This window comes from Hypanus sabinus, chromosome X1 (assembly GCF_030144855.1).
Source record: "Hypanus sabinus isolate sHypSab1 chromosome X1, sHypSab1.hap1, whole genome shotgun sequence".
NCBI lineage: Eukaryota > Metazoa > Chordata > Chondrichthyes > Myliobatiformes > Dasyatidae > Hypanus > Hypanus sabinus.
Genome location: NC_082738.1, coordinates 5,683,952 through 5,709,719, shown reverse-complemented (window position 1 = coordinate 5,709,719; position 25,768 = coordinate 5,683,952). Strand labels below are relative to the sequence as shown.

General features: G+C 40.9%; 1 protein-coding gene across 1 annotated transcript in view; it reads left to right on the top strand.

Annotated features, from left to right (window-relative positions):
- Positions 1-11,609: 11,609 nt before the first annotated feature.
- Positions 11,610-25,768, top strand: part of LOC132384545 (myosin light chain kinase, smooth muscle-like) — a 74,537-nt gene continuing 60,378 nt past the window's right edge. The window contains exon 1 of the mRNA XM_059955711.1: positions 11,610-12,456. Within this exon, the coding sequence (XP_059811694.1) occupies positions 12,312-12,456 (145 nt within the window). The 5' untranslated portion in view covers positions 11,610-12,311. The remainder of the gene's footprint in view (positions 12,457-25,768) is intronic.

Sequence of the window (25,768 nt, the reverse complement as noted above, 5' to 3'; positions counted from 1 at the left end):
TCTTCGTGTTAATCGCCAACCTAACCAAGTTTTGTGCATTGATTAAGGGATCAAGTTGCATTCATGAGGAAGAGTTATTTCAGTTAATTAGATTAAATCATGATCTTAAATGAGGTTAAGACAGAAGTAGATTAGATGTCAGGGGTGGCATTTTTCCCAGAAAGTAGAGAGTTCAAATCTGCCTCTGTACTGAATATCTGACAGTGCAGAGCTTTCTCACTGCTATCTCCAAGAGTTCAGGACTTTGAATTCTTTACACCAAAAAACTTCATTTAATTTATTCATTTCCCTCATTGATCTGATATACACAGATTATCATGGTATCACATTTCAGGATTCCACCCAATGCTGGAGCATGCATACAAATAGAGTGAAGCAGGAAGGTGGAAGAAATTATGCAGTTATGTACATGTAATAGAATGGCTTCTCATGGCTTTTTCAGCATTTCTAACAATGTATCACCCTGTTTCAGAAAGTGAGGGATATTCTCCTTCTTCCTGCACTAATCCCTTATTTTTGTCACCTTCTGTATTTGCATGTGGAAGCATGCCCTTATGAAAGTGTGGGTGACACATTTAGCACAATACCTTACAGTACAGGTGACCCAGGTTCAATTCCCATCACTGCCTGTAGGGAGTTTGCATGTTCTTTCTGTGGAATGCGTGGGTTTCCTCCAGGTGCTCTGGTTTACTTCCACAGTCCTAAAACGTTACATTTGGTAGCTTAAGTGGTCATTGTAAATTGTTCTGTGGTTAGATGAGTGTTAAATCAGGAGATTGCTGGGAATTGTGGCTCGAATGGCAGGAGGGCCTGTTCCACACTGTATCCCAATAAATAAATAAATATTTCCAATGACAGATAAAAGACCATTAAGTACCAAGGAATCTACTGTATGTTCATGTAGCCTAATCCTAATCCACCAATTCTTCCCACATTCCCATCAAGTCACCATGCCTCCCCACACTCTGGGGATAATTTACAATGGCCAATTAACCAAACAACCTGCACATCTTTGGAACATTGCAGGGAACAGGAACATGTAGAGAATCCAATATAGTTCCAATGAGACCATGGAAACCACATGGATAGCAATTGAGGTCAGGATTGAATCCTTCCCTCTGGAGTTGTGAGACAGCACCTTTAGCCACTGCCCACTATGCGTTGTTCTGAACCTCAGTCCCTCAGAGTAGCCTACCTAGGGCTTGGATTACTCAGTACCAAGATGTTGCATTCCATACTATTCGATTTGAATGAAATAAAAAATGCAGCTGAAGAGTGAACTACACATTTGCAGTGTGGTCTAACAAAGAGCAACATGAATTCAGATGTTATTTCCATAATGGCAGTTATGGCTGCATGTCCTGCGAGGCTGCTTGTGTCACAATAACCTTTCGTGGTGCACCAGAAGCCTGGCTCAGTGTCAAATGACTGAGCCAGTGCTGGGAACTGTATCCGGGTAGGTCCACATTAATGTACTTACATGACTCCGCTTCAAAGCCTGTTTAAGTAGTGTCTACTCACTTGGAGCCCCTTTATCCTCTCCCTTCCACCCCCAACTGTATCCAACCACCATAGAGACTTGTCCATTTCCGGCCTTCCCCACTGATCTGCCAATCCGAGGCCCCTTCCACTACTGTAGTTGACTCAATCTAAGAAAGGAAGTACTGACATTGGAAAGTGTTCAAAGGAGGTTCATGAAAATTATTCCAGTTTTGAAAAAGTTGTCATATGAGGAGAGTTTGATGGCTCTGGGCCTCTACTCACTGGAATTCAGGTGTGACTTCATTGAAAGCTATTGACTGTTGAAAGGCCTTGATAGAGTGGATGTGGGGAGGATGTTTCCTATGGTGGGGGAGTCTAAGACCAGAGGATAAAGCCTCAGAATAGAGGGATGTCCATTTAGAACAGAGATAAGGAGGAGTTTCTTTAGCCAGAGAGTGGTGAATCTATGGAATATGTTGCCACAAGCAGCTGTGGAGGTCACGTCTTTATGTATATTTAAAGCAGAGGTTGATAGGTTCTTGATTGGTCAGGGCATGAAGAGACACAGGGAGAAGGCAGAAGATTGGGGCTGAGGGAAAGTGCATCAGCCATTATAAAACAGCAGAGCAGACTTGATGGGCCAAGTGGCCTAATTTTGCTCCTATGTCAAATGGTCTTATGGTCTTAATCCCTTACCCAGTCCTGTACTCACCTGACAACCCAGCAACTAACGATTCCCAATTCCAACTGCTGGCATCCCTCGAATATCAAATCCTAACTTTATGCAGTGGGATGGTAACTAATATGGTTGGAATTCCCCAGAGTAAACATTATGGTCGACTGGAACTTCAAGGAAAAATTCAGTTCCATTGAATTCAGTGGCCTAATTCAAAACTGGTAAGTGTGTGTTTAGCCTTGCTGATTAGGGATACATTTGCCTCTGGTAGTGTTTCAAATCTATTGACTTTGCCAATCAATGGAAGAGGCTACAATGAACAAAACCAATCCTGAGGACCTCAAATCACTTTTGTTCCATTGAATTAATCTTTTCAAGTAATTTTCTGTGACTATGTCCATGTGGATAGCAGCAGGGGTCAGTGTTGAACCTGTGTAAACTGGAGCAGTGAGATGAATGTTCTGTCCTGTAACCCCAAGCTATCACCATAGGGCAATGACAAATGGCTAATCCTTTTATTTTTCTTTGCCTACATATTGAGAACAAAAATTGCATGTTTAAATAGACCAGATATGGTAGAAGTGCTCAGTTAACTTAATCCCTTTTAAAGCAGATTATCAAGTAACCGAGTCTTGTAAACCATTTTGTTCCAGGCCTGAGAAAAATGCTTCCTTGAGCACAGTATGGAAGGACAAACCCTTCCTTTTAGGAATTGAGAAATTACATCAGCTTTTGGCTCTGGAAGCAGAGAACCAGAAAGTGACACAAGGCAGTCTGGACTGAACACTAATGTGCCACAAACTGTTCTTGTCTACAAACATACACTGTACATACTATTTTTATTATCTTCTTTCAAATTATTTGGAGATTTCCCTTTCAATTTGTTTAGCCCAAATAAAGCTCCCAACATGTGATTTATGAAACTGTACAGCAAAAGAACAGCAGAAATGAGTTATTTTGTTATCAACATAAACATGCTTAAAAAGAGAAAAAAATCTGAAAAATAAGAACAATAGAGAGTGAAGTAGGAATAGCCCACTAAGAAACCAACTCTTCTCTGTGTTAGTGTCACTCTCCTGCACAAACCCTGTACAACTTGATTCCCTTATTGGGAAAATAACAAGCTGGACTTGTTTGGTTAAATTAGTTTTAAAGGATGAGTGAAAGATGAGTGACTCACTGATAAACAAAGGGTAAAAAATGTAATAAACGCATTATTTTATCAGTTTCCTAGTACTGGCCTGGTTTCTGTTTTAGGTCAGTGGGGTTCAATTCTTTCACATGACGAAATATGCATACACAAATAAATGGAACATAAAACTGCAACAAATAAAGCAATAAAGGTCTTGTTTTCTGGGATAGAATCCACTCAACCAAGAATTGAATTGACTTTATTTCTTACATCCTTCATATACATGAGAAGTAAAAATCTCTATGTTACATCTCCATCTAAATGTGCAATGCACAATCATAGTAATTTATAATAGTTTATAATAAATAGAACAGTCAATATAACATAGAAATACAGTTGTATCAGCATGAATTAATCAGTCTGATGGCCTGGTGGAAGAAGCTGTCCCGGAGCCTGTTGGTCCTGGCTTTTATGCTGCGGTACTGTTTCCCAGATGGTAGCAGCTGGAGTTGATTGTGGTTGGGGTGACTCCGGTCCCCAATGATCCTACAGACACTTTTTACACACCTGTCTCTGTAAATGTCCTGAATCATGGAAAGTTCACATCTACGGATGTGCTGGGCAGTCCGCACCACTCTCTGCAGAATTCTGCGATTAAGGGAGGTACAATTCCCATACCAGGCAGTGATGCAGCCAGTCAGGATGCTCTCAATTGTGCCCCTGTAGAAAGTTCTTAGGATTTGCTCGAGGAATATAAAGAATGTAAAAGGAATCTTAAGAAAGAGATTAGAAAAGCTAAAAGAAGATACGAGGTTGGTTTGGCAAATAAGGTGAAAGTAAATCTGAAAGGTTTCTACAGTTATATTAAAAGCAAGAGGATAGTGAGGGATAAAATTGGCCCCTTAGAGAATCAGAGTGGTCAGCTATGTGTGGAACCGAAGGAGATGGGAGAGATTTTGAATGATTTCTTCTCTTCGGTATTCACTAAGGAGAAGGATATTGAATTGTCTAAGGTGTGGGAAACAAGTAAGGAAGTTATGGAACCTATGACAATTAAAGAGGTGGAGGTACTGGCGCTTTTAAGAAATTTAAAAGTGGATAAATCTCCGGGTCCTGACCGGATATTCCCCAGGACCTTGAGGGAAGTTTGTGTAGAAATAGCAGGAGCTCTGACGGAGATCTTTAATATGTCATTAGAAACGGGGATTGTGCCGGAGGATTGGCGTATTGCTCATGTGGTTCCATTGTTTAAAAAGGGTTCTAGAAGGAAGCCTAGCAATTATAGACCTGTCAGTTTGACATCAGTGGTGGGTAAATTAATGGAAAGTATTCTTAGAGGTAGTATTTATAATTATCTGGATAGACGGGATCTGATTAGAAGTAGCCAGCATGGATTTGTGCGTGGAAGGTCATGTTTGACAAACCTTATTGAATTTTTTGAAGAAGTTACGAGGAATGTTGATGAGGGTAAGGCAGTGGATGTAGTCTATATGGACTTCAGCAAAGCCTTTGACAAAGTTCCACATGGAAGGTTAGTTAAGAAGGTTCAGTCGTTAGGTATTAATGCTGGAGTAATAAAATGGATTCAACAGTGGTTAGATGGGAGATGCCAAAGAGTAGTGGTGGATAATTGTTTATCGGGATGGAGGCCGGTGACTAGCGGGGTGCCTCAGGGATCTGTTTTGGGCCCAATGTTGTTTGTAATATACATAAATGATCTGGATGATGGGGTGGTAAATTGGATTAGTAAGTATGCCGATGATACTAAGGTAGGAGGTGTTGTGGATAATGAGGTGGGTTTTCAAAGCTTGCAGGGAGATTTATGCCGGTTAGAAGAATGGGCTGAACGTTGGCAGATGGAGTTTAATGCTGAGAAGTGTGAGGTTCTACATTTTGGCAGGAATAATCCAAATAGAACATACAGAGTAAATGGTAGGGCATTGAGGAATGCAGAGGAACAGAGAGATCTAGGAATAACTGTGCATAGTTCCCTGAAAGTGGAGTCTCATGTAGATAGGGTGGTGAAGAGGGCTTTTGGAACTCTGGCTTTTATAAATCAAAGCATTGAGTACAGAAGTTGGGATGTAATGCTAAAGTTGTACAAGGCATTGGTAAGGCCAAATTTGGAATATTGTGTGCAGTTCTGGTCACCGAATTATAGGAAAGATATCAATAAATTAGAGAGAGTGCAGAGACAATTTACTAGGATGTTACCTGGGTTTCAGCAATTAAGTTACAGAGAAAGGTTGAACAAGTTAGGTCTCTATTCATTGGAGCATAGAAGGTTGAGGGGGGATTTGATCGAGATATTTAAAATTTTGAGAGGGATAGATAGAGTTGACGTGAACAGGCTGTTTCCATTGAGAGTAGGGGAGATTCAAACGAGAGGACATGATTTGAGAGTTAGGGGGCAGAAGTTTAAGGGAAACACGAGGGGGTATTTCTTTACTCAAAGAGTGATAGCTGTGTGGAATGAGCTTCCTGTAGAAGTAGTAGAGGCCAGTTCAGTTGTGTCACTTAAGGTAAAATTGGATAGGTATATGGACAGTAAAGGAGTGGAGGGTTATGGGCTGAGTGCGGGTAGGTGGGACTAGGTGAGATTAAGGGTTCGGCACGGACTAGGAGGGCCAAGATGGCCTGTTTCCGTGCTGTGATTGTTATATGGTTATATGGTTATATTTGGGGGCCCATATCCAACTTCCTCAACTGTCTGAGGTGAAAGAGGCGTTGTCGTGCCTTTTTCACCACACAGCTGATGTGTACGGACCACGTGAGATCCTCGGTGATGTGGGTACCGAGGAACTTGAAGCTGTTCGCCCTCTCAACCTCAGATCCAATGATGTCAATAGGGGTTAGCCTGTCTCTATTCCTCCTATAATCTACAACCAGCTCCTTTGTTTTCGTGACATTGAGGGAGAGGTTGTTTTCTTGACACCACTGTGTCAGAGAGATGACTTCTTCCCTGTAGGCCACCTCATTATTGTTTGAGATCAGGCCAATTAATGTAGTGTCGTTGGCAAATTTAATTAGCAGGTTAGAGCTGTGGGTGGCGACACAGTCATGGGTATACAGGGAATAAAGGAGGGGACTGAGTACACAGCCCTGAGGGGCTCCTAGGGAGCTCCCTCTTACCAGCTGCCAGTGATCTGACAGCAAGTCCAGGATTCAGCTGCACAAGGCAGGGTGAAGGTCGTGGTCTCAGCTTGCTGTCGAGTCTGGAGGGAATGATGGTGTTGAATGATGAACTGTGGTCCAAGAACAGCATTCTCACATAAGCATCCTTCTTCTCCAAATGTGCAAGGACGGTGTGTAGAGCAATGGCTATTGTGTTGTCTGTCAATCAGTTGTGTTGGTAGGTGATTTGTAGGGGGTCCAGTTTGGGTGGTAGCATGCTGCAGATGTAATCCTTGACCAGCCTCTCAAAGCGTTTCTCATCATTGAGGTGGGTGCGTCAGGACACCAGCTGTTCAGACATGTTACCTTGGTCTTTTTTGGTACAGGGACAATGGTGGATAATTTGAAGCAGGAGGGCACTCTACACTGGGAGAGGGAGAGATTAAAAATGTCAGTAAACACATCTGCCAGTTGTGCTGCGCACATCGTGGATACTCACCCTGGGATGCTGTCCAGTCCAGTAGCTTTGCGACTGTCCATTCATTGGAAACATCTGCATACCTTGCCCCTCTTTAGCATGCTAAGAAACTACTGGAGGCTTCCTTACAGGGATGCACATTATGGCCCAAGTGCCAAGAGAGAGACACTGAAGCTGATCAACAGTTTATTGACTTTTAATAGGAATTGTGAAGAAATAAAGGAAAAACAATAAATGCTAGGCGAACAGGGCCATTAGCTAGAACTTTCAAACTAAAGCTAACATTGATACAGCAGCCTGGCAGTGGTAGCATACTGCTAAATAAATTCAACTTCTTAACAGAGTCAGCTTAAATGGACGTCTTCTTTCCCGGAACCAGGATAAGTTAAGCAAAGAGCCTTGACATTGATTGCCCTGCTTTTGGCTGAGTCTCGACAAGACTGAAATGAGAGGAAGGGAGTTAAATACCACCACAGTGAAACACTAATTGGCTGAAACATCCATACTTGTGAACGTGATTGCTGGACTCATTCTGCAGCCAGCCTGCAAGGGTGCGCAGACCCCAATGCAGAGTCTGTGGTGGTGACACCTCCTTCACTTATAAACATAAAGGTTCACCTCTTTTACACACCCTAATATTGGAATTCAACATTGCTAAGACAACTATTACAGAGAGAGAGGCCTTGTAGGCAACCGCAAAAGGTAGTTTAGTCCAGACTGTCTTAGGATTCCCTGATCAGGTGGTTGAATAGCACTAGGGAAGAGGACAGGTAGCAGCTTCACTAACGGAGAGAATGAGAAGAGTAAGAGAATGTGAGCAAATCATGAGGATCTGCAGGTAACGGAAGAGGGAAAGAACAAGAACAAAGGATGTGAGTAATGTGGGAGACATCTGAGAGCATGGAGAACCAAGATGTGAAGGCAGCAATTAGTAGACTTGATAGAGTGATTGAGGGAAGGGGTTGATGAAGTGAAGGGACTGAGGTGCAGGGGTGTGAGGAAGTGCTACTGAAGTAAAGGATGTGTGATACTGTGCATTTGCATCTCTGTGGATTTGGTCAGAGGGTGATTGTGTATACTTAGAATGCCTGTGTGCCAGGTATATGCATCAGTGCCTGGTCTCTAACTGCTCTGACCTTCCTACGAATGGACCAAGTCCCTACTCTGTTGGTGCATTTAATTGCTGGTGTGAGCCTGCCACCCCACATTGAAAGAGAACACACAGAGGTATCTTCTACTCTTCAGAATCTGAGTAAAGGCAACTCTTTGTCAGTCCAGAGGAACTGCCCAGGAGGCAACTCTTTCCATATTCTATTGTTGGAGAGTTATAGTCAACCATAGGCAGACTGGGGGTCTATCCATGTCAACGGAATTGCTGGCAGAAGGCAAAAGGAGCATCAGCTCACTGTGATCCAATATCTTTAACAAAGTAAAGTTCAGATATCGTGCCACCTTTGGAAGCATGTCATGTGACCTAGAACCTTGAATTGGAGTTGTTCTTCTGTAAATTTTAAGGACTCTAGATAACTTATGCATGAAATGAGCTCTGATAATTTTTTAAGTGTGAGAGATTTAAATCCAGCTGATGCCTACCATGAGATGAGTTTAAGGGTTTTACATTCAGTGAGGTACTTACCAAGTATAATTGCTGTTGTAACACAGGAATACAATGACAAATTTGGGCACAAATACCTTCTCAAGCACCAGAGAATCAATGTTGAGAAAATCTGCCTTTAAGCAATGTTTTGTGGACTGATAAGTCTGAAGAGAACTCCTCTTCAGAAAAGTGTCATTGAAGAGACAAACTTTGGTTTAAAATATAATTTGGAAGACAGAACTTCAGACAAAGTACCAATTCCTCAATATGACTCTGATTTTGTGCTCTGAGCTCTGGAGAGGCCTGTGAACCCAGAGACAGGAGTGTTACTACAAAGGAGCAATAAAGAGGTTTTCTAATAGATGCATTGATCTAATGATATGCATGGGTAGCACCATTAATCTATTACAACAGAACTCCAAATTTTTTTTGTACTATTCCTTTTTCCACTGTTCTTTTAATTACTGACATCCCACCATACATGCCACGTTGAACACAAGAAGCTAAGTACTAAAAAATGTTGTTGTCCTAACCTCCCACTACTTCTGAAGCTAAGGTCATTTTGAGATGTTTGCACATTGTTACTGACCTCTCCATTTGTTTACCTGTTAACAATGACTGGCAGGAGTTATAGATAGAGGTCAAAGATCAATGTTGCCATTGCACAAACACTGTAGCCACTGAAAGTGACCTGAGGATTTGCAGATATCTTTGTGACAGGTGGGAGTGGTGTGAAACTTTCTTTATTATTTACTTTACATGATCAAGCTCCTTTAGAATCCAATCACCATTTCAGTCGCTCACAGAAATGCAGGAGACATTATCTAGAGTAGGGGTTCCCAACCTGGTGTCCATGGACTCCTTGCTTAATGAAGTTGGTCCCTGATCTACAGTATATGTATTTATTGTGGTAGGTACACCAGTTAAGACTAATATAAGCTCCTGTTCTCAAAGCTCCCAGTTGGCTGAGTGGGCAGCTATGAAGAACCTGTTTAGTGTCCCAAGTATCTTAACCATATAACCATATAACAATCACAGCACGGAAACAGGCCATCTTGGCCCTCCTAGTCCGTGCCGAACCCTTAATCTCACCTAGTTCCACCTACCCGCACTCAGCCCATAACCCTCCATTCCTTTCCTGTCCATATACCTATCCAATTTTACCTTAAATGACACAACTGAACTGGCCTCTACTACTTCTACAGGAAGCTCATTCCACACAGCTATCACTCTCTGAGTAAAGAAATACCCCCCCCCCCCGTGTTTCCCTTAAACTTCTGCCCCCTAACTCTCAAATCATGTCCTCTCGTTTGAATCTCCCCTACTCTCAATGGAAACAGCCTGTTCACGTCAACTCTATCTATCCCTCTCAAAATTTTAAATATCTCGATCAAATCCCCCCTCAACCTTCTATGCTCCAATGAATAGAGACCTAACTTGTTCAACCTTTCTCTGTAACTTAATTGCTGAAACCCAGGTAACATCCTAGTAAATCGTCTCTGCACTCTCTCTAATTTATTGATATCTTTCCTATAATTCGGTGACCAGAACTGCACACAATATTCCAAATTTGGCCTTACCAATGCCTTGTACAACGTTAGCATTACATCCCATTTAACATGATCTTTGACCAAAGATATATGGCCATTGTTGTAATTCCTGAAAGTAATAACAATATGTTGTTAGCAGGATGTCAGGAAATATAGACGAAACTTGAAACAAATTCAGAGCAGTGGAGACAATTTAGTGGTGAGTGATAGCTTTAATACTAAACTGCAAAATAACAAGCCACAAGGGACTACAAAACAACAGAGAACAGATAGTCAACATGACCAGGCAACAAGGTAACTGAAGTCCTTACAAAGGGTCTCAGCCTGAAACGTTGACTGCTCCTTTCAACGGATGCTGCCTGACCTGCTGAGTTCATCCAGCTGGTTTGTACGTGTTTAAGGTAACTAAAGGCTAGGAGCAACTGGTTGAGATTGGCTGGTTCATATTGGTAAACAAGGACTGTGGATGAGAGCTGGGTTTAAATAGGCTGCAGGGGATGAGTTGGAAACGAGTGGCAGGTGACTGCAGTTAACTGAGTGGAGACTAGGAGGAGCCTTTCTGCGCAGGTCTGATGGGAACCCCCTCCCCCACCCACCATTCCAGATGAAGTGGAACTTCTCAATGAGTGGTAGATTCAAGATGAAGCAGAACAACACCAAAGACGTCTCTTCTGGGCCATACCCATCCCAGATGACCAAGAATTTCACACACCATCCACGGTGATGCAAATCCATCAACCAGTGAACAGTGTACACCAGGCCACTTTCCACCATCTTAGATTCTGGAGGTTCAGGTTCAGGTGGGTTAAGTGATTGGTGGATAACGGGCTTGAAAATGAGAACATGAAAGGTAGGTGTGACTGATGCGATAGGTAATCTTGAAGGGACCAATAAACCAGGGCGAAAGCTGGTGTGCAGGGGCAGATCTCGGGTGGACAGCTGGAGACTTTCCTCAGCTCAGAGTAGTCTGGCTGGGCTCCAATGGCAGTAGGTGCAATTGGCAGCTAGGATGGCCCTTCGTGCCTTCTTCTAAGCATCCTGGCATCAGTGACACAGGGGCTTGGAGGATGGGACCTTCACCATTGGCTCTGCCATGGGGAACGGCGGGGTTTGGTAGCTATGTAACATTTCAAAGGGTGACATTACCTGTGGCAGAGGAGGAGTGTAGATTGTGGGACAGCTCAGCCCAGAGCAGATACTTCTTCCACATGGAAGGGTTAGAGGCAGCGGAGCATCGCAGCAGCTTCTCCCCTTGCTGATTGGCTCTTTCCGACTGTCCATTGGTCTGTGTATGATAGCCAGAGGACAAACGCGCTGAAGTGAGGAGGAGGGAGCAGAGGTCTCGCCAGAAGCAGGAGATGAACTGTGGACTCCAGTCTGACATAATGTAAGGAGGGAAGTCCTGGAGGTTAAATACATGTTGGAGAACCAGATCCACCATCTCTGTGGCAGATGGAAGCTAGGGGAGTGTAATGAGTGGGCTGCCTTGGAGAACCTTCTGCCCTCCCCACCACATTAGGATCATGAATGACAAATGATCTCATCAATGGTACTCAATGCTTACTGGGTGGTGGTGCTATCACTTTGGGAGGGGGACAGGTTCGGTTTTGTGGAGGCTTGCATCAGAGTTAGTTGACCAAATGACTATGAAACGTGAAGAGTAACAAATAAATATCCGAATGAAAAATATGTCCCATCATTGGGTACTTCTGCATTGTTCTGCATTTATAAGTTTCTTTCCTGCATTTCAGTTATTGGGGCCTCACGTGTACACTGTTCCCGATGTACAAATCAGCCATTCATAGAGAACGGTCGGTTTGAACACAGCCAGTAGCTTGTTACAATGCTGAAAGGTTTTTATCGCACACAAATTGCTATTTAATCGGATTACTGGCAGAAACTGGTCTGACCTTTGTCTTTAAAAGCATGGGTCACGCATACGTTAGATTTTGACAGAGATCCATGTTGGAGGAGTTTCCCGATCGGATGTGTTGTTCACTGTGCGATCACACGTCTGTCTTTTCAAGATCGTGAGGACTGTCCTGGAGCCTGGCCAGAGCTGCGAATAAAAACCGAGCTTCGGCACTTGTAAATACACAAGATCAGATACAGAGAAGCATTGCGTTTCCCGTAGTGGAGGCGGAATATTAAAATATTGATCGGCTTCATTTGCGGGAATGAGTTCTGACAAGACAGTGTTTGAAACGTATCTTAGAAGAGGTTGAACTGGATGGGGAAAAAGATGATTGAATTGTGAACTAGAGAGAGAGAGAGCGAAAGCAATGAATTACGTTTCTACTCTTCACGTCAGACTGCAGAAACCTTCTCAGCCGCCGGACGACAGGCGGGATCCAGCCGGCAGGGTTACATCGCCGGCAGAGCCTGAAACTGGAACTCAGAGACAGGTCTCTGAGAAAGCCCCGGCAGGTGAGAAGTGTGTGTGTGTGTGTGTGTGTGTGTGTGTGTGTGTGTGTGTGTGTGTGTGTGTGTGTGTGTGTGTGTGTGTGTGTGTGTGTGTGTGTGTGTGTGTGTGTGTGTGTGTGTGTGTGTGTGTGTGTGTCTTCTCTGGTGCAGGAGCTGCTGTGGAGATCATAATGCACATCTGTGTGCAATAATCTCCACAACAGAAGTTTAACTTGGTTCAATTTCACACACGTTCCTATATTTCAATCCTGAAATTCGCTGCTATTTGAATTACGCAATGCAAGGGTGACAGGGTGGAGATAGTCTCTACCAAAGGAGGTGTAAGGCGCTCCGTCCCTCCGCTAGCCGGCAGGTCACCCTTGGGCAAGGTGTAGCACCTGCTTAGGCCCCCATTCAGGGTCATGTAAAGCCATAGGAGTAGGTGGTGGATGGTAGTATGAGTAGCTGGTGCAGATCACAAGTCCTGGTTATGTGACCACTAACGCCAGGCAATCTCTGAAGAGCATTGATAATGGCTGGGGTCACTTGCCTTGTAGAGACACTGCCCAGAAGAAATCAATGGTAAACCACTTCTGTAGAAAAAATTGACAAGACCAATCATGGTCAAAAGACCATGATCGCCCACGTCATACAACACACCACATAAAGAATGAATGCTAGATAAATGGAACATGGAAATGTTACAACTTAATTTGTATTTTGAATTGAGTACATTCCAGAGATTGTTAAAAGGAACAAGAATGTATTTTAATTTATATATGAATATACATTTATACACAATATATTGGTCCCTATCTGAAGTTGCATTTTTGAATTGACTATTTTTTAAAATTTCCTAGTTGTGTGAAAACTTTTTACAGATGTTATTAAAATATCAAATGCATTGTTCTTATTTTTCTGTCATAAAGCAGAATGTGCACAGTATTTCAGAGAGGGTCGACTTGTAGTTCAATGTTCAAAGTAAATGTATTATTAAAGTACATATATGTCACCATATACATCCTATTTCATTCATTTTCTTGAGGACAGACACAGAAAATCCAAGAACCATGATAGAATCAATGAATGACTACACCCAACAGGACAAACAACCAATGTGCAAAAGACAACAAACTTTGCAAATACAAAATAAAAAAAGAAAAAAGGATGAAATTAAGTCAGAAAAGATTAAGAGGAATGTTGCCAGGACAGGAGGGGTTGAGCAACAAGAAGAGATTTGACAGGCTGGGACTTTTTTCCCTAGAGTGAAAGAGACTGAGGGATGACCTTACAGAGGTTTATAAAATCTTGAGGGGTATAGATAAGCTAGATATAGTACTCTTCCCAGGGTAGGGAGTCTTAGACTAAAGGTCATAGGTTTAAGGTGAGGGGGAAGTATTTAAATTTTAGAGGGAAGTGGATGGTGAGTATACCAGTGTTAGAAGTGTAAAAGTCATTTTGACAAATGCTGGGATAGGTAAGGTTTGGAGGAATTAAGTCCAAAGGTGTGCACTGGGCTTGCTCGGGTAGGCATCTTGCTTGGTATGGAGAAATTGGGATGACGCCTCCCAATTTCTGTGCTGTATGATGAGGAAAGATGTATTGCTGTTTCTGACAACAAAATATTTTCTTAAATTTGAAAACAAGAAAACAAAATTTAAAAGAAAAATCTCTACTGATCTCAGTAAATTGGGAATAATAATTTTCTGGTTTTATCTCAAACCCAGCATTTTTACTAAATGTTGTTTTTACTTTATTTGGAGTTCTCTATGAATAGAGGATCCTTCTATAATCGATATATTGTTGACCTGGACTTGGGGTTTCAGAGTTGGGATGTGAACGTTACTGTTATTGACCAGCAGTTATTGTCTGTCACTAATTACTATTCTGAATTGGTTACACCTTGTTTTGAATGATGACAGACAATGTGATAAATGTACCCTGAAATGCATAGGAGAGAGCTCAGTGTTTATACACTGCCTTTTCTATTCTTCAGACGTATCAAAACACTCTGCAGCCACTGAAATATTTCTTGAAACATTTCTTGAGAGAGTTGTGATAGTTTGTGTTGTATACTAATAAACACTTAATTTTTTCATATTTCCTTTTAGGGATAAATATTGTGTAGCCACAGTGAAGAACTCACAGCTCATTGAGCTATCATCATGTAGGATTTTGTATCCACATGGGAGGATTTGTAGTGTAACAACAACATTGTTCGGCATCACATCTCTGTGCTGGGCTGAGCTCTTGGCCTGGACTGAGAGCTGAAATCTTAACCCTACAATCTTTTGATTTGGTGGCAAGGTTGCCATCACTGAGATGCAGATATAAGCTAGTTACATAAGGAAAGTTTTGCAAGAATTGTACATTAGAACTACACATAAACTACCCATTTGTACATTGTTGAATGGTAGTGTTGTATCTATTCAGTTTAGTGCTAAAATGATTTAGTAGGATTAGCTAAAACTCAAATAAAAATTCCCATCAATGGAAACTGCACCCACCTGTTAAGCTGCTGGTGTTTAGGGCAGCAATGAAGGTCCTCTATCTCTGGCGGTGTTCAGGGCTTCCTTCATCGTGTCAGTATCTTCCTCTCGGTTTTCACTACTGTCAGTCATGCAAGTCCTGGGTGGAGACTCAGGAATACATTCATACTCAGATGTAGAAGGATTCTTCATTGCTGTTTCTGAAACAATTTTGCTTTACTTGTCAATGTTGTTAGCCCTGAGATGAACCCCCAGACCTGGAGGACTGGTGGACCACCTGCTTGGTACAGATGACCCCACCTAGAGCCAAAGCCCTGACTCCAGCCAGCATAGCGCTCCGGTTCACTGAGGCACGCAAGCCTTCAAACCATGACAAGGCTGTGGCTCTCTTGGAGGATCAATGGAAACATCTGGTTAATAAAATAAGAATTTTGCTTTATTCCATTTATTTACTTACTTCATCATTAAGATTCTGAGAAATTTATTTTGAAAACAAACAGACAACAGAATTCAGAGCCAGGCTTTTGGCTTGTCCTTAATCTGTTTTACCCTTTGAACTAATGTTAGTTTAAACCAAAATACAAATAAACTCCTGCCAAGATAAAGTGTAATTAGAAGACAGTTATGATATGCAAACCGTAAGAAAAGGGTAATTATATTGTTTGAACCCTGCTAGATCTCAGTGAGTCAAGCATCATCTATGGGAGCAAAGGAATTGTTGATGTTTTGGGTCAGGATCAGAATCAGAATCAGATTTAACATCACCACCATATGACAGATTTGTTAACTTTGCCGCAACAGTGCAATGCATTACCTGATAGTAGAGAAAATAAAACTGCAAATTACTGTAAGTATATGTATATATTAAAAAGTTAAATTAAATAAGTTGTGCAAAAATAAAAATTAAAAAAAAGTAGTGAGGTGGTGTTCATGGGTTCAATGTCCATTCAGAAATTGGATTGCAGAGGGAAACAAGCTGTTTCTGAATCATTCAGTACGTGTCTTCAGGCTCCTCGACCTTCTCCCTGATGGTAACAATGAGAAGAGGGCATGTCCTGCATGGTGGGGATCCTTAATGATGGACACCACCTTTTTGAGGATTGAAAATGTCCTGAATACTACAGATGCCAGTGCCCATGATGGAGTTGACTAAGTTTACAACTCTCTGCAGCTTATTTCAATCCTGTACAGTAGTCACACCCACCCCCCATACAGACGGCGATGCAGCCAGTCAGAATGCTCTCCACGATACACCTGTAGAAATTTGTGAGTGTCTTTGGTGACATGCCAAATATTCTCAAACTCCTAATGAAATATAGCCGCTGTCTCTGTAGGTCGGAAAGCCGCATAAAGACCGAGTTGAAAGTAGCTTATTAATTGCAGAAGATTTAAGTCATTCCTGGGGTTATAAAAGGTGAATTAAACTACATGTGGATTTTTGACCCACAAGTAAAGATAATCTAAATCATTAGGTTTTTATGCTGACCTAATTGATCTTTGACCTGCTGCTTGAAGCCTGAGATTGATAGCTTCTTGTTGAGAAGAATACCATGGGGTATGGAATAAAGGTGAGTATGTGGATGTTGAGGTCTTACATTCCCATTCCCAATTTTCTCATTTCTTGCTGGAATTCAGATCCACAGGTTACAGTTAATCCATAATCTCGCTCAAACAGATTGCAATTGTTACCCCTCATGGTATTCAAGAGCATGGCTGCGAATTCAGTAAACTATCATCTAGTGCCGGTTTCATGCTACCTGAAGGAGAAACAATGCTAGACAAAGTTACATGCCATTTAGTAAATCTAGCCTCAAGGTTCAAAGTAAATTTATTATGAAAGTATATATTACCATATGCAACCCAAGACAACACTGGTGCACCTCAGGGGTGTGTGCTTAGCCCGCTGCTCTACTTTCTCTGTACCCATGACTGTGTGGCTAGGTATAGCACAAATACCATCTATAAATTTGCTGACGATACAAATATTGTTGGTAGAATCTCAGGTGGTGACCTCCAGCACCCAGGGCATGCCCTTTTCTCACTGTTACCATCAGGTAGGAGGTACAGAAGCCTGAAGGCCCACACTCAATGATTCAGGAACAGCTTCTTCCCCTCTGCCATCCGATTCCTGAATGGACATTGAACCCTTGGACACGACCTCACTTTTTAAATATATTATTTTTGTTTTTTGCACTATTTTTAATCTATTCAATATATGTATACTGTAATTGATTTACTTATTATTGTTATATTTTTCTTCTAGACTATGTATTGCATTGAACTGCTGCTGCTAAGTTAACACATTTCACATCACATGCCGGTGATAATAAACCTGATTCTGATTCTGATTTTCATGCGGGCTTTTTCAATAAAGCCATATTAGAATAATAACCATAATCAATGAAAGACTGCACCAACTTGAAAGTCCTTGAAAATCCACTGTTGGGGGGAGTGAAATTGAGTAAAGTTATCCCCTCTAGTTCAAGAACCTGATGGTTGAGGGTTACTAACTATTTCTGAACCTGGTGCTGTAAGTCCTGAGACTCCTGTACCTTCTTCCTAATGGCAGCAGTGAGAGGAGAGGTTCTTCCTGAGTGGATGAGGTCCCTGATGATGGATGCCGCTTTCCTGCACCAACACTGTGCTCAATGGTTGGGAGGGCTTTACCCACGATGGACTGGACCGTATCCACTAACTTTTGTGTGATTTTCCATACAAGGGCATTGGTGTTTCCATACCAGGCTGTGATGCAGCCAGTCAGTATACTCTCCACTACACATTTATAGAAGTTTGTCAAAGTTTTAGATGACATGTCGAATTTTCGCAAACTCCTAAGGAAGCAGAGGTACTGCTGTGCTTTCTTCATAATTGCACTTACATGCTGGGCCCATGGCATGTCTTCCGAAATAATAACACCAAGGAATTTAAAGTTGTTGACCCCCTCCACCGCTGATCCTCTGATGAGGACTGGCTCACTGGCTCAATCTTCCTCCTATATGCTTCATTAATTCAAGTCAGAATTTGTTAAGTACAATTTATGCTTGACTTGTGCTCTTGGATGAAGGTGGGGAATTGAGGATAGTCTAGTATGTAGTGTGTATATGGACTTCCATGGTGTCATAAAGCACTGGATTAGATTCCTTGGTCCAAATGTTCCATTTTGATGAATATTCCCATCCAAGCTAGTCCTGTTGGCCTGGGTTCCATCTGTATCCCTCTTCTTCAAAGTGCTTTTAAAAAGTTGTTAATATATCTGCCTCAAGCACTTCCTCTGGCAGCTGATTCCATCCCTCTGGGTGAAAAATTTGACTGCTGGGTTCCTATTAAATCTCTCTCCTCTCACTCTAAACCTATGTTCTCTAGTTTTCAATTTCTACAACCCTGGTTAAAAAGATGCACCCCTAAGATCACCTTTCATTCTCCCATGCTGCAATGAAAAAATCCCAGCCTGCTCAATCTCGCTCCACATCTCAGTCCCTTATTCCCAGCAACATCCTCATAAATCTCCTCTGTATCTTTCTGGCTCAATGGTATCTTTCCTCTAATGGGGTGACCAAGACTGAGCACAATGGTCCAAATGTAGCCTCTCCATCACCTTGCACAAATGCAACATGACATCCCATCTTCTGTACTCAAAACCTAATTGTTGAAGACAAATGTGTCAATGGCTGCCTTCTCCACCCTGTTTACCTATACCACTTTCAGTAAACCATCTACTTGTATTCCAAGGCCCCTCTGTTCTTAGAGGGCCCTCTTTCTCATTGAGAAAGTCCTACCTTGAATTGTCTTTTAAAAATGCAACACATCACGTTAAACAAATTAAACTCCTTTTGTCATTCTTTGGCCTTCTTACTCAGTGAGACAGAATCCCTCTGTAATTCCTGATAACCTGCCTTCACTGTCTAAAACACTACCTATTTTAGTGTTATTTGACTAAGCACAAAGATGTTTAACCAAAATTGAAACTCAGCTTTAAAGAATCAGGAAGAATGTAGATACAAAACTTACCAAGGAACAGAAAGCAGAAATTACTGCTGGACACTGCTTTATTATACTGATCAGGATTACATCGCAGTATTACCCAGGTTACATTTGAAGAATTAAGGTCTATTGATATTAAAGACCTTAGATTTTCAATACATCCTTCATTTCACATATACTATGGAAAGTGACTAGATCAAAAATTTGAATGCACAATATATTTTGTGAAATTTGATTAGGCACTCAACCCTTGCCATTCTATCATGCTTTTGACATGATATGATGAGATATGCTGTGTAACACACCTTTTGGGGCATTACAGGGGAAGTGCATCTAGGGGTGGATAGTGGAAGGGAGGAATAGTGTCTTTTGTCAAGCACTGCCAGGAGTATGTACTTTTAATCTCTAAAAGACTTATGGTTAAGTGTGAAACATTCCTAAATCATTAGTTAAGTCCCTACACTTAGCGTTTTCTGCCTCAGCACACCAGCTCTGATAAATTACTCCCATCCTACTATCTCTGCTCCCACTCACCCACAGCTATCCCATTTCCCCAGACACTCACCTGCATATCTAGCTCCAGTACCCCTTTCCCTCAGTAACTTTAACCTGCAGGCATATACAGAAATTGGTTGCTACATGGATCAATGCATTGTAGAAATTGCAGGCAGAAGTAATTAACTAGTAAATGACTAGTAGAGATCAGGGTACAGAAAACAGTCAGACCTGGCAGGAGATGTATTACTTCATACTTTGCTATAAACATCTGGGTTGGGAAATATAGAGTGGCAGTATAATAAAATGAGAGAGTTTTATTGAGAATTAAATAGCAGGGGTGGGGAAACTGGAAATGTTTGACAGCAGGAAGATAAATTCAACAGCCTACTGAATGGTGTACAGGTTTCTTGTTTTTATTGATAGATCTAGAGTATTGTAAAGCTGTAACATGAGTTGGAGATGCATGGTCAGTTTAGCCATCATATTTTCAGGAAGGATGTCAAAGTGCTTGAAAAATTGCAGAAAGAACTTACTGTAATGGTTTCAGAGATGAGGGACTTTGGTCATGTGGAGGAAATTAAGAAGCTAGGTTTGATTTAAAGTTCAAAGTAAATTTATTATCAATATTCCTCTCAGATCCAATCTCATGCCTTCTCTCTGTATCCCTTCATGTCCTGACCAATCAAGAATCTTTGCTCTTATCCTCAAATCCTTTTGCTGTGAAGGCTGATAAACAATCTGCCTGCCTCACCTGCATGTTTAATTCTATTGGCTGGTGCACGAGGACTGCCAACTGCCACTGTACTTACCCCTAATTGCTTGCTGCTCAGATCATAATCCATCATCCTATTTTGACCATCGAAGATGATTACCTTATCCACATTATCTACCATCCATTTGTTCATTCACTCAACCAGCCCAAATCATTTAGGAACCTCTCTGCATCCTCCTCATAGCTCACGCTTCTACAGAGTTAAAATATTACAGTTAACTTGCTTGACTAAATCACTGTAAACAGCTAGAATGCAGGCACTGAACCTTGTACTGTGTAACAGGCCATCGCCTGCTGCTTGGAAAAGAACCTGCTTATTGCTCTTCTTTCTTTCCTGTTTGCCACCCATCTCTCTATCCATGACAGTACACTAACTCTCCACGCAAGTTTCAGGTTCATTGTTTCAGTTTGTCAAAACATGACATCAAATGCACTCCATTTCATGGCAAATAGGAGTCAACGGACACCACAGAAGAGGGATCTGGTGGATCATGATGTTTACCAAATTCCTGTAATAGATGGTGAACCCTGCACAGATACGTAGATACTAAGTATGTGGATAACCATGAATTTGTGTACGTTAGCACTAATCCCATATGTTTTAAATCTGCATGTTAATCACTTATAGTCTTATCAAAACCCTTCAGAAGCTTTAAATAACCACATTGGTATGTTCTCTGAACCTACTTAGTCATATCCTCAAAATTCCAGTAAATTTGCCAAGTATAATATAAATCATAATTTCATGATGATTTTGATTGATCCCTGTCACTGCTTTCCAATATTCTGCCTTTGGTTTTAGGATCACTTGCTGATGTATTCTGAGATGCAAGCCATTGGGCTGTGGGGGTTTATTAACCTGAAATTTTTTTAATTTAACAAACTCCATTTTGTTACTAATATTGACTTCTTTCATTACCTCTCTCTTACTAGACTCTAGATTCCCTAAAATTTATGAGTTTATTTATTTGAGTTCCTCCTTTGTGAAGTTAGACCCAGAGTATGCATTCAATTAGTTTGCAAATTTTGTTCCCTATTATAAGTTCTATTTCTGCCTGTAAGAGATCTCAATTTGTCTTTGTCAATCTTTTTCTCCTTGCACATCTAAAGAATTGTTTATAATTATTATTGATTACATGATTACTGTAATAGTCTATTTTCCTCTTAATCCCATGGTCCTCTTTTTTTGCATTCTGAACTGATCACAGAGTCACTTCTTTATTTAGTTTCAGGACTGTAGTTTCAGAATATATCATGACACTCTCCAACTTAATGAAGAATGTTCAAAGTTCAAAGTATATTTATTTTCCAAGTACATGTGTGTCACCATATACACTCCTAAGATTCTCAGCCCGAAATGTTGACTGTACTCTTTTCCATAGATGCTGCTTGGCCTGCTGAGTTCCTCTAGCACTTTGTGTGTATTGCTTTGGATTTCCAGCATCTGCATATTTTCTCTTGTCCGGGATTCATTTTCTTGAGGGCATACTCAATAAATCTACAGAATAATAACCATAAGAAAATCAACAAACAACCGCCCAACTAGACATTGAACCAGATTGTAGAAAATGCCAAACTGTGCAAATACAAAAAGAAAGAAAGAATAATAATAACTATAAGGAGTAAATTCAAATGGATAAATAGTTGAACAGTAATGTGATGCTGGGGAAACAGTGGGAACATTGACCAATTAGGGAGCAATGAGCCATTACTGGTGCAGATGCAGTGAGGTGATTGGACTACAAGCACAACAAGCTGGGTTGCAAGTGCGACCAGCCAACTGAGTGGTGGACGCACCGCAAAGATTAAATATACAGTAATGTAACCACTTTCCCACATTGCATACTTGAAATAAATTTTATTGATAGCTTCAGAAGGAAGTTCAGACTAGAATTTAAGTACTTCCTCCTTCATTTGCCCCATGTACAGTATAGTGTGAGGGCAAGATTTGCAGAAGTGACCAATCCTTCTGGCAGGAGGTTGAGGCTTTGGAGCAGGTTGCTTGTAAACTGCCTTCTTCTTAAAATTGGGCTTCGTTCAGTGGCTTATAACAGATGCAGAAAGGGAATGTCACTAAAGTCAAACTCTACCAGCTGAGAGTCCAAATTCTGCAGAGGTTCCTGAAACACTCTCTGTAAATATTTTGAGCAGTTTGCAAAATGTGTGCAATGTGACATTTGCAACAGGTCAGTGCATCTTCCAAGTAATCAGGTTAAAATTTGCAATTATGATAACAATTTCAGGGTAACTGTTGTTGAAGGGAGTTGAGCAGCAATATACTGACAAACATCCATTGTAATTTAAAAGATGACAAAAATAAGGTCTGTCCTTCAAACTCTACTAATTTTGTTGACTTTTTGTGGACATGCAAGCTACTAATATTGTATAAATAGTTTGTAATTTGCTGTCTAGATTCCTTATTGGAAGGAAGTTACTTTAATTGAGATCACTTCTGTTTACCATAATTCTGTGTTGTAAAAGGAAATTTAGTTTATTGAATAAGTAGGTTATTAATTGGGCCTTCAAGTTCTCATATTTCTCTTATAAAAGAGGCCATTAGCTCAACAAGTCTATGCCAGCTCTTAAAGCAATCTCATTCACCTATAAGCTGTTCTCTGTTTCACATCCATTAACACACCACCTCACCCCAACCCCCAAATTCTTCAGGCACCCATCACAAAGTGGCCACTTCACCTACCAACTAGCAAAACTGGCGGGAGGAAGCCAGAGCAGCCAAAGGCAACCAATATAGTCATAGAGAATAAGCAAATTTCACATAGACAGTTACAGGATCAAACCCAGAGTCTTAGAGCTGTGAAATAGCTGCACTAACTGAACTAAATGCAGTAACACTGTAGTATCCTGTAGTATTGTTCACCACAGTAAGTTAATTATCAAGCTAGGTTGGAGATAGTAACAGAGCATAGAACATAGAACACTAGAGCGCACGATGTTGTGTTGATGCAGCAACCTTCTCCAATATCAGTCCAACCTTTCTCTCCTACGTAGCTTTCCATTTTTCTTTCTAAAGAAAAAACTGTGTTTATTTTCTTAACTGCCATTACTCTCTGACCATAATTTTGAACCATATTTCAAAGAGGGAAGTGTAGTTACAGCTTCCAACGTATCATCAGGAATCAAAAAGTCATTCTTCGGTGGGGATTAATGAAGAACTAAGTGTTGTAAGAATAGGTAGGAAGGCAATAGGGATAATAGGACTCTGCAGATGAATGCATAAAGGTTGAGTCAATTCAAAGTTCAAACTAAATTTATTATCAAAGTACATATATGTCACCATTTACAACCCCGAGAGTCATCTTCTTGTGGGCGTACACAGTAAATACAAAGAAACATAATAGAATCAATGAAAATCACACACAAGATGGTCAAACAGCCAATGCACAAAAGACAACAAACTGCAAATACAAAGAGAAAAAAGAAGCCAATAAAATAATAATAATAAGGTTCAAGATTGTTTAATGTCATCTCTAGTACATAAGCGTAAAAGAAAATGAAATAATTGTTACTCTGGATCCAACGTAGCACAAAAACAAAACACAATAAGATAAAGAACACAATAATAAAAAGCATAATAAATATTAATATATAAGATAGCTTGTGTATACAGATTGTATGTCCGTAAAGTGACACGAGGCACAGGAGTGTCTGTACACAAGGTGACTATAAGTAAGCAGTAAATATGAATGTAAGTCCATGAAAGTGAGTCTATAGGTTATGGAAACAGTTTAGTATTGGGTTGAGTGAAATTGAGTGAAGTTATCCACTCTGGATCAAGAGCCTGATGGTTGAATGGTGATGACTGTTCCTGAACCTGGTAGTGTGGACCTGTACCTCCATCTTGAGCAGCAGCGAGAATAGAGCAAGGCAAATACGAAAGGAGAGAGTCGGCAAATACTTGGTAGATACACAAAAATATAGGAGGAGGAGCAGGCCGCTCACACTTGGTCGTTCATTCAATATGATCATGGATCAGAATCAGATCAGGTTTATTATCACCAGCATGCAACGTGAAATTTGTTAACTTAGCAATGGCAGTTCAATGCAATATATAAGCTAGCAGAGAGAAAAAAAATAATAAATAAAATAAATAAGTAAATCAATTATGTATATTGAATAGGTTTTAAAAAAGTGAGGTAGTGCCCAAAGATTCAATGTCCATTTAGGAATTGGATGGCAGAGGGGAAGAAGCTGTTCCTGAATCGCTGAGTGTGTGCCTTTAGGCTTCTGTATCTCCTACCTGATGGTAACAGTGAGAAAAGAGCTTGCCCTGGGTGCTGGAGGTCCTTAATAATGGATACCACCTTTCTGAGACACCACTCCCTAAAGATATCCTGGGTACTTTGTAGGCTAGTACCCACAATGGAGCTGACTAGATTTACAACCTCCTGCAGCCTCTTTCAGTCCTGTGCAGTAGCCCCTCCATGCCAGACAGTGATGCAGCCTGTCAAAATGCTCTCCACGGTACAACTATAGACGTTTTCAGTGTATTTGTTGACATGCCAAATCTCTTCAAACTCCTAATAAAGTATAGCCGTCTTGCCTCCTTTATAACTGCATCGATATGTTGGGACCAGGTTAGATCCTCAGAGATCTTGACACCCAGGAACTTGAAGCTGCTCACTCTCTCCACTTCTGATCCCTCTATGAAGATTGGTATGTGTTCCTTCGTCTTATCCACCTTCCTGAAATCCACAATCAGCTCTTTCATCTTACTGACGTTGAGTGCCAAGTTGCTGTGGCACCATTCCACTAGTTGGCATATCTCACTCTTGTACTATACTGGCCTCAACTCCTCTTCTGTACCAGTTCTCCAAATCCCACAATTCCCCAATCTTTCAAATATCTATCTCCGCCTTAAACACATTGAGTGATCTCCCTTGAGAGTGGAGAATTCCAGAGAGTTTAATGTGGAGAAATTATGAGAAAACTTTGTTTAGAAGAATTTAATGGCAGATTATTACTGAAATGAAGAAAGATCACTGATAAGGCAGATGCAGGGGGATCAAGCTTGTTGTACATGTGTATCATCGTCCCTTGTTAAATTAGTGTTGACGTCAGCTTCTAAGTATCTACAAGTAGCAAAGTTGAAAACAATTGTCTTGGCGTGTGAGAATTGAAAACATCTTTAATGTTCTGAATGTAGAATTGGCCACTGGGGACTTTGTTGGCTTGCATGAGATGTTCTGGGATCTTTCTTTCTCTTTCTTCCCTATCTTCAGCTCAGCAAAAATTTTAATTTGGTTTTCTCTAATTGTCCAATTGTAATTCTTTTCAAACAATTTTCTTTCTTTATTGTATTCAAACTTTCTTGTACCTTGTACTGCTTTTTTGTTTCAGCACTTATAAATATTATAAGAGGGCATAGTAACCAAACAAGGAACAGCCATGAAACAAATTATTATAAACACGACAAATTCTGTAGGTGCAAAGCACACAAAATGTTTAATGAACTCAGCAGGTCAGGCAGCATCTATGAGAATGAATAAACAGTTGACTCTTCAGGCTGAGACCCTTCTTCCTCCAGCACTGTATACGAGTTGCTTTCCAAATGATTACAAGTTTGCCATCAGTACCC